General features: G+C 34.8%; 1 protein-coding gene across 1 annotated transcript in view; it reads left to right on the top strand.

The window, feature by feature from the left end:
• The window catches only part of ARAP2 (ArfGAP with RhoGAP domain, ankyrin repeat and PH domain 2), a 132,369-nt gene that overhangs the window by 69,507 nt on the left and 50,710 nt on the right, over nucleotides 1–12,152 (top strand). Inside the window, exons 19-21 of the mRNA XM_050896198.1 lie at nucleotides 1,464–1,566; nucleotides 2,208–2,406; nucleotides 4,472–4,535. Of these exons, the coding sequence (XP_050752155.1) occupies nucleotides 1,464–1,566; nucleotides 2,208–2,406; nucleotides 4,472–4,535 (366 nt within the window). The remainder of the gene's footprint in view (nucleotides 1–1,463; nucleotides 1,567–2,207; nucleotides 2,407–4,471; nucleotides 4,536–12,152) is intronic.

Raw genomic sequence — 12,152 nt, 5'->3', positions numbered from 1 at the left:
TATAAAATACAGTGGACATGGCCTTCACTGTTCTGCAGTAGCACAGCTTTGTGGTATCCAGAAGAAAGAAAAATATCACTTTCTTCTTCTGTCATTGAATCTAACCTATTGCTTGCTACAACTCCAAATGGTTCCACTTCAGGATAATACCTAAATAAAACTGTGTTGGCTGAATATTTCACTTTTAGGGAATGAATAACCTTCTGCTGTGCTTTTCCTGCAATTGGGTAGTTTTATGAGAAACTTCCCAAATTTGATATTTCATGTAGTGAAACAATCGGTCCTTAAAATGTCTATTCTGTTAATTAGAATTAAGTATTTACATATAATTTTCAAAGTGGTTATTGAAAATGAGAGAACTGACTCATGTTCAGTTCTCCAGATTTAGACAAATCTCAATCTCCAGCATTGAAAGGAAAAAGCATACTCCATCTATTTGGATTCTAGGGAGAGGTCACAGATGAAATCATACTATAAATTGGTGAACCATAATTTATAAGCTAAAGACTGACTCTAAGTACAACAAGATACTTACTTTCCAAATTCCACACCAATTTCAACGGGTTTGCTTTTTCTTCTTTTACTGTCCTTACTATTTGTCAGTTAAAAATGGAAAAACAGAGTCCATCTGTTTAAATAATGATATACTTTTTAAAAAGAAAGAAAAACAAGAAACCTCCCTGAAAAACTTTTAAGAACTTCTTGAGCTACAGCAACTTCAAAAGGTAGTCATAAACACAACAGAACCAAACTCTTCTTGGTTCTGGCAGGTGATACAGGAGGGTGGTACAGGAGTGGCAGTGACCACGCATTTCACCCTGGGAGGTTCAGGCTGGATGATGGGAAAAGCCTCTTCATTAGAAGGGTAGTGGAGAACAGGAACAGGTTGCTGAGAGAAATAGCAGTCTCCGTCCTCCAAGGTTTTCAAGGCTTTTCATTGATGTTCTGATCTGTGGTTAGTGATAGTCCCGCTTTGAGCAGAAGATTAGGCCAAGTGACATCTGAAAGTCCCTTTGAACCAACATTTCTATGATTCTGTAGTAACTTGTTTACAACTTCCCATTCGATGAGTTGGTCTGCTTATATTAAACCTGAACAAAATGTTTTGAATATATCATAAAAATATACTTGCTGAAATCACATGAACTTGCAAAAGCAAAAAATTCCCTGTGAATTTTAATGACTATATGTTAACATTTTTATTAATTTCAGAATTCCTGAAAAAACTATTATGCAGTAGCCTCTAAACACGTATTATTGACCTGAAAAGCACTTTGATCATGTTGTGTTATAAAATACTCTGTTATTATCTGGGTTGTACTTATAAGATTGGAGGAGAAATGCAGATGGATTCCATTCCATAGGTATGAAATAATGAAAAAATAGAGAGATAAATGGGACTCTTGTGTGTCTACTGTTATGAAGACTAAATACAGCTGCCTTTTTCCTCTTGCTTGCTTTAGGGACATCTTTACCTTTGAAATCTACTTAATGTCAGAACGTGTTTTTCTATTTGGAGCTGAAACTGCATATTCACAAAGAAAATGGACTTGGGCAATAGCTAAGGTAATACTGATAATTATCTTTTCCAGTTAGGCCAGGAGCCTTTACACAAAGAATAAAGTGCCATTGTTAGCTTAAAATCCTCTGAGAAGCCATTCTTGATGAATACTGATCTGTCTTGTGTGTAAAGGTTTCTTGTGCAGCAGGAAGAAATAACTTCTGTGATTTAATGTTTGAAACAAGATAATAAAATAAAATGGAAAAGAAATTGAACCAACATTTTAATGCTGACTTTAAGAGTATATTAAGGGTTCTGTAGTATAAAGACATATACTATATGAATTTATTTAAGCTGTTTATGGTTGCAATTCTATTCTTTTATTTGCTGAAACAGAATTCATAAAGCAGTACAGTATTTTATACAGTACCAAATGCTAATAGTCACATTACTAATTAAATCAATTGTAGTTTAAAAAGCATAAATGTTTGAATTGTAGAGTATGAATGGAAAAAATGTTATACTTGATTTTACAATTTAAATTTAGTGTATATATGGGTTTATGAATGATAAATCTGAAAGTCTTATTTTTTTTACTGTGGCTTTCATCCTTGAATCTTATAGATTTGCAATATCTTGATTTGTTTTTTTTTAGGGGAAGAGGGTTTTTTTTCCTTCATCTGACTCACCCCATTTTCTTTGGTAGCATTTTGTTCCGCCTGTGGCTGAATGCTTGTTAGAGAGAGACTGTGACCTGCTTGGCCAGCTGTACTACAAAGATTGCCATAACCTGGATCAGTGGAGAAAAGGCTGGTTTGCTCTAGAGAAGTCGAGCCTTTATTTTTTTCTTGAAATGGAGAATGCTGAAGAAGATTCCATATATCTAAGGAGGTTGCAAGAACTAAGTAAGAATTTTGCTTTAACATCTAGAGTTCAGGAAATACTCTACGGAATAAATTCACTGTTAAGGACATTTCTATCACATTTTAAAGTCATAAACATTACGGAGCTCAGTAACTGTTCCTTTGCATGAGCCAGGTGCTCTTCCAACTCTCATCTCAATATGGAGTTGGTAAAGTTCTGTCTTGGATTTTTTTCCCTACTTAGTGGCACATGCTAGAGAGATTTTTCACAGCTTCATAATGAATGAAGACAGTTTTTGTTCCAGTTGCAGCAGTGTCTTTCTTACAAGAGTACGGAATTGAATAATAATATATAACCTTTTGGGATTATTGTCTCATATTTTTGACAGGGCAGAAATACTCACTGCAGAATGTGTTCTTGAGATGATTGACAGGCCTAGTTTTAAAATACTCAAATGTACTGGAAAAATTATAATTCTCTTGGAAAACTGTTTCACAGACTAATAGACTTTTCTTTTTTTCTGATACTAAAAATATTCTTTGCTCAATATCATGACGTGGAAAGATAAGAATATTTATACAAATGGTCTTCTATGACCGATTTTATATCATTGGCTGTAATTATGCTCTGAATCCTCTTTAAGCATATCTGCCCTACTTGTTTTTATATTGAACAAGGTAATACATTATGTAGGAAAGTAAAAACAATTTGAGATTTTGTATTAAAGTAACATAGAGAAGACAGTTTAGCTCTTTATTAATGATCCTCTTTGTGAATGCTGTCAGATTGTGGACTGTTTTGCAGGAACTTGCCTAAATGCCATTGGGCTTTCTACTGTTTATTTATTGCCACCTTACATTTGCTGTGAATAACACCGTGAAGGTGGTTTTTAATCAGGAATATTTTTATGCCTCTAGCTACCTTTTAGCTTGTGAATACTTTTTGATCTTGATTCAGAATTAAAAGGTTAGGCAGTAAGAAAACTGTTTCTGATACTAGTTTTGATAATGCAACTGTAATTGCTCCTACCCTAATCATATGAGCATCCAAAGTCTGTGTATATTTCTAGTATAAAAATGAAGCACACGTTTAGCTTTCGGTTGCAAATCGTTTTTGCTTGGGTTTTGATTTTTAAATATTAGTTGTATAACAGAGTTGTGTTTCTTGGAAATATTATATATCCATGCTCCTATCTTTTCTTTGATTTCTGGTTTCCCCAAAATAAATCTGCTCCACTATTAAGACTGAATTGTATAACTGCAACTTGCCAAATCATGAATCATCAGTGGAAGTATAGTCACTTACCTTCGTGATACTTGACTCAGTAAATGTAAATGAGGCCAGGAGTATGTGTGAAAACATCATATAACATGCATCAGAATATGTTTATTGAGCTTCATTGATATTCAGGACTTTACTGGCTCTGGGAATTGGTTGAGATAAGATGTGGATTATATGTAAGACCTAAACTTTGAAAGAATTAACTTTTCAGAATTTTGAATTAGGAAACAGGTTACATTTAATTTACTCTTTTTAGTATAGTACACAGTATAGTTTTATAAGCACTGTTACTGGAAACTATCCAGATGTATTTTCTGTATTATGTGTAATGTAGGTGCTTTTTTTAGCAGGAATAGCATAAGGCAACATAAAGAAGGGTGGCAGTGATCTTCACAGTATAACATATAACTCACATTATGTTATTGTAGATATCTGCAGCCATTAGGGTGCAAGTAAATTAATGGATTAAAAAATCCAGTTTATTTCTTGAATCATTATGTCTTCTAAAACTTGTATTTACAAGTTTAGTTTTAATATAATAAAACACTGTAGCATGTTTTCACATTAAAAAGAACCTGTTTAACCTGTCTTTATAGTTTTCTGTATTAATTATTCTTGTAAATGTGAGTGCATTGTGGTATTTTGTGGAGTTTTGTTTCTATTATCAGCAGCATTCTTTATTTGAAATGTTTAAGAATTCCATGCTCCTTTTTGTCACTGAAGATCATTTTGAAAAAACATGTCTATATGTGCATGCATGTATGTGTTTGTCTATATATATGTGTCTGTGTAGATCATATGAACGTGTATGTGTTTTGTTTTCAGCAATCAGTAGTGTGATACAAAATGGAGAGAAAATAGACGTCCTGCTGCTCGTTGAAAAAGGAAGGTAAGGTACCCATCTGAATAAAGCTTTCATCTGCTTTTATATTGATGTCTTAGAATTCTTGCTGATCAGTGGTGGAGCTTTTTCACTTACAGTTGCTAGAGAGAGACTAAATTTGCAGACTTTTTAAAGGAGGGAAAGTCTTTGTGTATTAATTACGTTTTATATCTGTGTCAGGAAATGCTAACAAGTACTGCTTAATTAAAAACAGTTTTCCCACTGAGAAAATTATTAACGCTCAGATTAGTCTGCCAATAACAGTTTCTTCAAAAGGACCTAACTTCTTGTACCCTGTAAAGAAAGAGTACCTCTTTGGAGCATTTACCACTTACTTCTCAATTTTTTTATCACTCTTATGTCCCAGAATTCTGTCTCTCAATCTGTGTAGGTCAGGATTGAGAGGGTATGTATGAGTTCCCTGGTTAGTCTTAGTGTAATGTCTGATCTCAGTTAACAACATACTAGCTAGGAAAAAAGATATTTGTGAAGGAAACATGATCCATATCTGCTTCCAAGTAGGTAATACTCTGCTGAGATGACTCTCAAACATAGTGATATGGGAGGTTGAAACTTGAAGTGAGGTAGGGTATTTCTGCCTCATATATGGGTACAAATTTAAAGATGAAAGTAATATTAATGAAAATAATTCTTATTTTGTAATAAGTTGTGTTTTTTTTATTTCAATGATAGATATTGGGCAAACATCTGTGTAAGAAGTGGTTTAGTGTTTACACAGTCTTCTGAACAGGCAATAATAGGTTAATAAAGGAAGATTGATTTTCTCTTTTGTTGGGGAAACAAAAAAAAAAACAAACCACAAATACTTTTGACATCTATTCAGAGTTGGAGAAACTTGTTGGAGAAACTCATTGTAACTTGGGTGTTCTGAATTTTAACTCTTCCTAAGATACTGTTTAAGTTCCAGAATTCAGTAAGGTGATGCAGAACAGAAACAAACACTTTTTCCTGTTGGGTTTTTTCCGAAGAAGTGTATTGAAAGATTCAGCATTAAGTAAGTTGCATAGACCAACCAGGGAACCAGAGGTATCCTATTTAAGGTGCAGTCCGATAGATGAATACAAACTGTGCATCTAATTTCATAGATATCAGCGCTGAGCAAAACTTTGAGCTCCAAGTCAGCTTTTATTATTTCTTTCATTATAATATTTCTGTCAAGTGAGGGTAGGTTTTCCCTGAACTGCTTTAATAGTTTAATGGAAATTCTGAACTATTTGAAAATAATTTCAACACAGGCACTGGCTGATTTATGTTGGCCATGAATATGTTTAATCTTTCTTCACTAAAGTCTGCCATAAAGAATTTAAATGCATAGTGTTCACATTATCTTAACCATTAAAAGCCATATGGGTATATAAGCTTTGGCATAGTGATTCTTGCTTAGGATATTACTCCAAAAGTATCCAGGTGTTCAGCACAGTTGCATGATATTGCATCTTGCAGTGATAAGAAATTTAATGTGCATGTAGGGAAAATGATTAAGTATAAAATCACCTTTATCTTTAGACTCAGTTATTGTAGATGGAAACAAAACCAGCAATCCTTTCTGCCCCTCCAAACCCTAGATAAATTAATTAATCCCTTTGAGACATCATCAGCATCAACTAAATGATATATCGTAGTTTCTAGGTTTTCCTATTTTGTCTGTTATTTTATAGCAGTGCTTGTCTAATGCCAACTGTGGCATAGATTGATCATTTGGAAGAGACCCTATATACTGATCTATTGACAACTTTCACGTTAATTTGTTAGTCACTTAAACGCAGGATAAATGATAAAATACCAAAAAACGGTATTGCAAGAATGAAACAAAACAAGTAAGATTTTTCCAGAATTAAGAAAAGTTTGAAAAAAACAAAAAACCCAAAAGAAAACAAAAAAGCCCCCACCCTTCTTTGCATAAAGAAATAAATGTGGTTAAAGTCTTAGAACATCTTGCTAAATTTTATTAGAAGAAAAGATGAAAACACCTTAAGTATTTTCCTACTGAAGCTCCTCTGTTGTTTTTGTTACTGACTTCAAACTAACTTCCTTATTACTTGCCTTTTTTTCAAGTCTCAGTCATTGGGTTGATTAATTAAGGAAAATCATACATTGCATGTATTATATACCTTTTTCTTTGACACTTTTTTCATTGGCTGCTGGAGGCAAAAGAATGACTTAAGTTGTTACAAACGGACTTCTCACTTAAAAGTGACTTCAGGTCTTACTGCTGAAGTAATTATAATGTAATAAATCTATGAATTCTGGACTCTTAAAAAATACTTAGTAAATTTATGTGTATGTTAAATTCATAGGATACATAAATTTAATGTTCATCTGATCCATAACTACTCAGAGGAAGAGTGTACAATTGATTTTGGGCTGCAAGGTTCATAATGCTTTCCAGCTTGTATAAAATACAAGAATTCAGAGAGAATATTATCAAAAGGCATGTGAGATGTTTCTGAAGTGTCTTAGGTATGAATACAATCCACTCCCGCTCCCCGCTTTTTTCCTCCCTTTTCCTCTACCCTGTTTTCTACTTAGCACCTTGTTGTTCATTTATTCTCTATCTGACATGTTCAGCGAAAGAAGACTACCAGCTCAGAAATAGGAGGTGGTAATCATGCTATACATTGCAAAGTAATAGCATATCGTGAGAGGCTGAACCAGGCTAAAACATTTTCAAAGCAACAAGACTGTTTCTCTTTTGAAGATTGTTGTTTTTGAAGTTCAGTGTACTTCCTAAATTTTCACAATAATCCTAGACTTTTTCTAATTCTAGATATTTTTTTCAGATCTCAAAGATGTTTCATGTTTGTCTTTGGGTATCTTTGCTAGAGTAAATTAGAGAGGAACACAATCCCTTTTGTAGCACCTATTGAAATTTTATTGCACTCTGATCTCTGTTGGAACATATTGTCCAACCTGTTAGAACTATCTCCAATCCAGCTGGAAATCCTGACTTCTCACAACACTGTTTTCTTACACCATAATCAGATGGTGATTTGCCTTCTCTTATGTTCCGCTTTCATAGTTAAAATGCTTCTTGACTTCTTGCTAGAAGTGGCAAACCATTTTCCAGTTTTCTGTGCCTGACACTTCCCTCTGTCACACAGAGGTGTCCTCTGGTTTGCTCCTGTCCTGGTTTCAGCTGGGATAGAGTTAATTTTCTTCTTAGTAGCTGGTACAGTGCTGTGTTTTGGATTTAGTGTGAAAATACTGTTGATAACACTCTGATGTTTTAGTTGTTGCTAAGTAGCGCTTATCTTAAGCCAAGGACTTTTCAGTTTCCCGTGCTCTGCCAGCAAGCAGGTGTGCAAGAAGCTGGGAGGGAGCATAGCCGGGGCAGCTGACCCGAACTAGCCAAAGGGGTATTCCATACCATGGAACGTCATGCCCAGCATATAAACTGGGGGAAGTTGGCTGGGAGGTGTGGATCGCTGCTCAGGCATCAGTCAGCGGGTGGTGAGCAATTGCATTGTGCATCACTGTTTTTTTTTTCCCTTGAGTTTTATTTCTTTTGTTTTCCTTTTGTTATATTCCTTTTCATTACAATTATTATTATATTTCATTATTACTATTGTTAGTATTATATTTTACTTTAGTTATTAAACCGTTCTTATGTCAACCCATGAGTTTGACCTTTTTTCCTGATTCTCCTCCCCATCCCGCTGGACAGGGGGAGGAGTGAGGGAGCGGCTGCGTGGTGCTTAGTTGCTGGCTGGGGTTAAACTATGACAGCTCCATATTCAATTTGGGTTTTCCCCCTTGATCTCTCCTATCTATTTGTAAAATTCATGAAGTGACTGGTGATACTCGATCTCTTGTTGCCATCCAAACAGAATTTGCATAGTAGATAGGTGAAGAAGCTACGCCTGTGTAGTTCAACAGAGGGATCTGTAAACTGAAGAGAGGAAAGGTGTCTGAAAACAACTGTATACAGTAATCTTAAAACATATCTTCTATATATAAAATTTAATGCAAAATCTCTAATGCCATACTTTAAGGAAAAACACCTGTCCAGACAATTCAGTTTCAAATGTTTCTTCTTTTTTTCTGTAATCATTTAAGCTCTCTCTTAGGTGTCAGTGAATGTTTTCAGAGCATAATGTAATCCAGATGGTGCTTCCCCCCCCCGCCCCCCGTTACAGTTCTCTTGTAGTTAGCTATTTCTTATTATAGATAATAAACCTGCCCTGCATACTGGCACAATTTCTTTATGCTGATGGTTCATTAATTACAATGCTTTCTTCTTAACCCTTTGATGATAGTGGTAAGATTTCTTGTAAAATGCAGTTATGAGCACAAAATCCTAGAATCCAGAAATAATCTAAACATAAGACTCATGAGTGAAAGGACTTGTGCTTCCAGTATGATGTGCTGGGTATAAGACCTTTAATATCCTTTGAAGAAATATTGCTGACCTTTGTTATATATCTGTAATTATTAGTGGAATTTCCATGCTTTAGTTGCAATTTGATTATTCTGATATAATTTCATAGCAATGCATACCTTCTTAGTACCTCTGTTTTCAGACACATAGATTATCAGAATCACTTGAAAATTGCTGGAGGGCACTCAGTTGTGCTGATGTCTGTTTCTCACCCTTCCTTGCCACAACCCTTACGCAGAATCACTTAATATCGCTGCTTTCCCAATGCAGAGTTGTGCAACAAAGCATACAGACATAGCTAAAGCTAGTGGACTTTGCAAGATGGGTTAAAGATAAGCCTTTGCACTGTTGTGGATGAAGTGTGCTCAAGTATGTTGTTTGTCTGACTACTGGTGCAGAAGGATGTGATGGTAGTCCATGATGAAGTTGAAAAGCTAACTAGCTTCCTTGATATTGACACTACGTGATCTTGGACTGCTCCAGTCATTTATGCCAATTCAATTGCCTCAATTCACTAAGGCAGAAATCTACATTGGCGGGCCTTCTTGTTTGTTTGAGTACTTAAATTATTAATTTCTTGGGTATGGACTGTATGTGCTTCACATTTAACAGAGCAAAAACTCTGCCATTATTCACCATGTAGTCACTATTGCTAACTATTTGTTATTAAGTGTGTGCTCTATCAATTTTTTGAACTGGAAGAAGAAGCACATATATAAACATACAGTAGAAGGCACTGAATTTATATTGTAGGAATGCATTTCAGTTCAGAGTCTATGCAAAGTAGTTGTTAGTCTGCATGATAGGTAGATCTTTGTAAACATTGCAGTAAAAATTCTTTCAAACGTGATTACTTCTATAAGCTTAGAAGTATTCTTGACATTAAGTTGCTCAGTTTTGGGGTACATGGGACATCAGTACACTTCAGCCTGTGTTTGTATGCTTAGTCTTAAGCCTTACATTTAATATAACTTTATATTTTGATAATAGCAATTAGTTCAGTGAGAAATACATGTATTTGTTATTACTACTGTCTCTGAAAACTGTGTGGAAGAGGTGATGACATTGACATGAAAGGCAGAAGCTAGCTCTGCAAAGCTGTCTCTTACTTCATGAAGTTCTGTAGAAGAGTTCTACTGCTTTGAGGCAAGTTCTGCTTTTCTGCTGGTAACTATTTCCCCTTTCCTTTTCATACTACCTTCCAGGCTCATGGAGATCAACAAATGGTTTCCAAGTAGGAAAAAAATATTAAGTTTGGCTGAAAGTGTTAAAATTAGAAGGAATGCTTAAACTTCTTATTTGTATGTTGTTGTATGTTTTTACGATTTAAATGTATCCTAGGTGTGCGCTCTCTCTGCCAAAAATACTGCAGTTTGAGCTTTCTAAGCCACTTCCACAGTAAATTGACTGAATTCTGAACTGCGTCTGGTACTGGTCTCTTTTCCTTTTCTCCCTTCTTCTCTTTTATGGTGGTGTAGTAAATGCTGAAATTGCTTCTCTGACTTAATCTGACTTTCTTAGGTGACCGCTCTGGAGATTTTTTGACTGGGCAAAGTTAACAATTTTTTGGAAAATAATTAGTTGCCTTCCATGAACAATCCAAGTTCCACAATAGCAGCAAGATTTTTCACATTTATATTTTTTACCAGCAATTTCTCTTTCATGTCTGTGTTGGTGCTATAGGACTGCTACTTAAACAGATACCCCATTCTCTTTATTACTTGTTAAGTAACCTCTTCCTCTGTAACTTGAATTTAACTGAACAGCTTTTCAAATTTTAGAAAACCATTAGAGCATCATCTCTTGGTAGTTCTGATACATTTTTTCTAATGTGATGCATTGAGGGGCAGATGGGAAGATCCATAGAATACAAGATGGTCTTTTTCAATCATGACAGTTGATTGACGGGCACATGATTTAGACTTTCATATCTCTGTGAAAAAAATCCAGGTAAGTTTAAATTACCTTTGAAGTTCAATACACTACTATATTTCCTCTCTCCTCTGGTACTGATTCATTGATATACAGCAGAGTTGCCCTTTTCTTGTGTAGAAGTAATAATATTTTCACTTTACAGTATGCTTCTTCCTGTACATATCATAATTCTTTAGATAAAAAATAATCTGTTGAGACTTCCATTTACCCTTTTGCATAATACCATAATGCGAATCCTGCTGTTCTGCAGGGAAAACAAAAACACGGTAATATGCATATATGTGTGCATCGCTTGTGTCGGGAAGCACCATAAATCTTTTATAAATCATAGTCCTAACCTCTGCTGATCTGCAAATAATAGTACTAAAGGAGTAGTGTAACGTGCACTGTCAGACTCTTTTCCATTCAGTTCAAACTTCTTCGTTTCCTCTTATATATGGTTACAGCAATACCAGAGGATGTCAGCATGATGTGTTGTTTGGAAGCCATTGGTTGAGAACCACCCATGTAGGATAACTGTTCTGACAGGTCTTCAGAAAATGTTTGAAAGTATTGAATTAGGCACACTCATTTTGCTGTAAAAATTTGAGAGCTTTATGCAAATTAGTGTTTTTTCTTAACGGAAGAGAGAGGCTAGGTGTTTCTACTAGCCAGGTATGTGTGGTGGTTAATATGACTTTCTAAGTCATGAAGTGGAGACTTTTTAAAAAGGGGCTTCAGTAAGACAAAATATTTTAGTATTTCCTGCTCTGCTGCTGAATGATTAAGTCTATATGGTGGATCCTGAGAATACTTCAGATCCTAGGTCTGTGTGTGTACATTGACTGCATCCTCACTTCCTATTGCGGTAGGAATGCTAGAATAGAAATGTTTATAAAAGCAAAATTGAAAGATGCTAATAAAAAAATTTGAAATTAAATATTCCATCATTATATAAAATGCTTTTGGTTTTTCCCTAAACAAAATAATCAAAATGAATGTTTGTTTATATTTTGATGAAAGTATTTTCATAGACGTTCAATAGAACATTTTAACTTTTCCTAATTAGCAAATAAATTGTCATTAAAGAAAATGAATCCCTTACATTTCTTTAGTGGAAGACGAAGAGTATGTATGTAGAAGAGTTTGCTTGCTATTTTAACACTTAAAACAGTTGTTTATTACATACATGCATATGGGTGGGCATACACACTTAAACTTTTCAATTTTGGAATTGTCTCTAAAAGCTAGCCTGTCAGGGGTAAACAGAGGAGGCTATTGTAGCATGTTTAAATAATAAAATTAGAACA

The sequence above is a fragment of the Gymnogyps californianus genome, chromosome 4 (assembly GCF_018139145.2).
Source record: "Gymnogyps californianus isolate 813 chromosome 4, ASM1813914v2, whole genome shotgun sequence".
In the NCBI taxonomy this organism is placed as follows: Eukaryota; Metazoa; Chordata; class Aves; order Accipitriformes; family Cathartidae; genus Gymnogyps; species Gymnogyps californianus.
The sequence above is the reverse complement of the archived record's forward strand: the minus strand, read 5'-3'. Positions and strand labels throughout refer to the sequence as shown.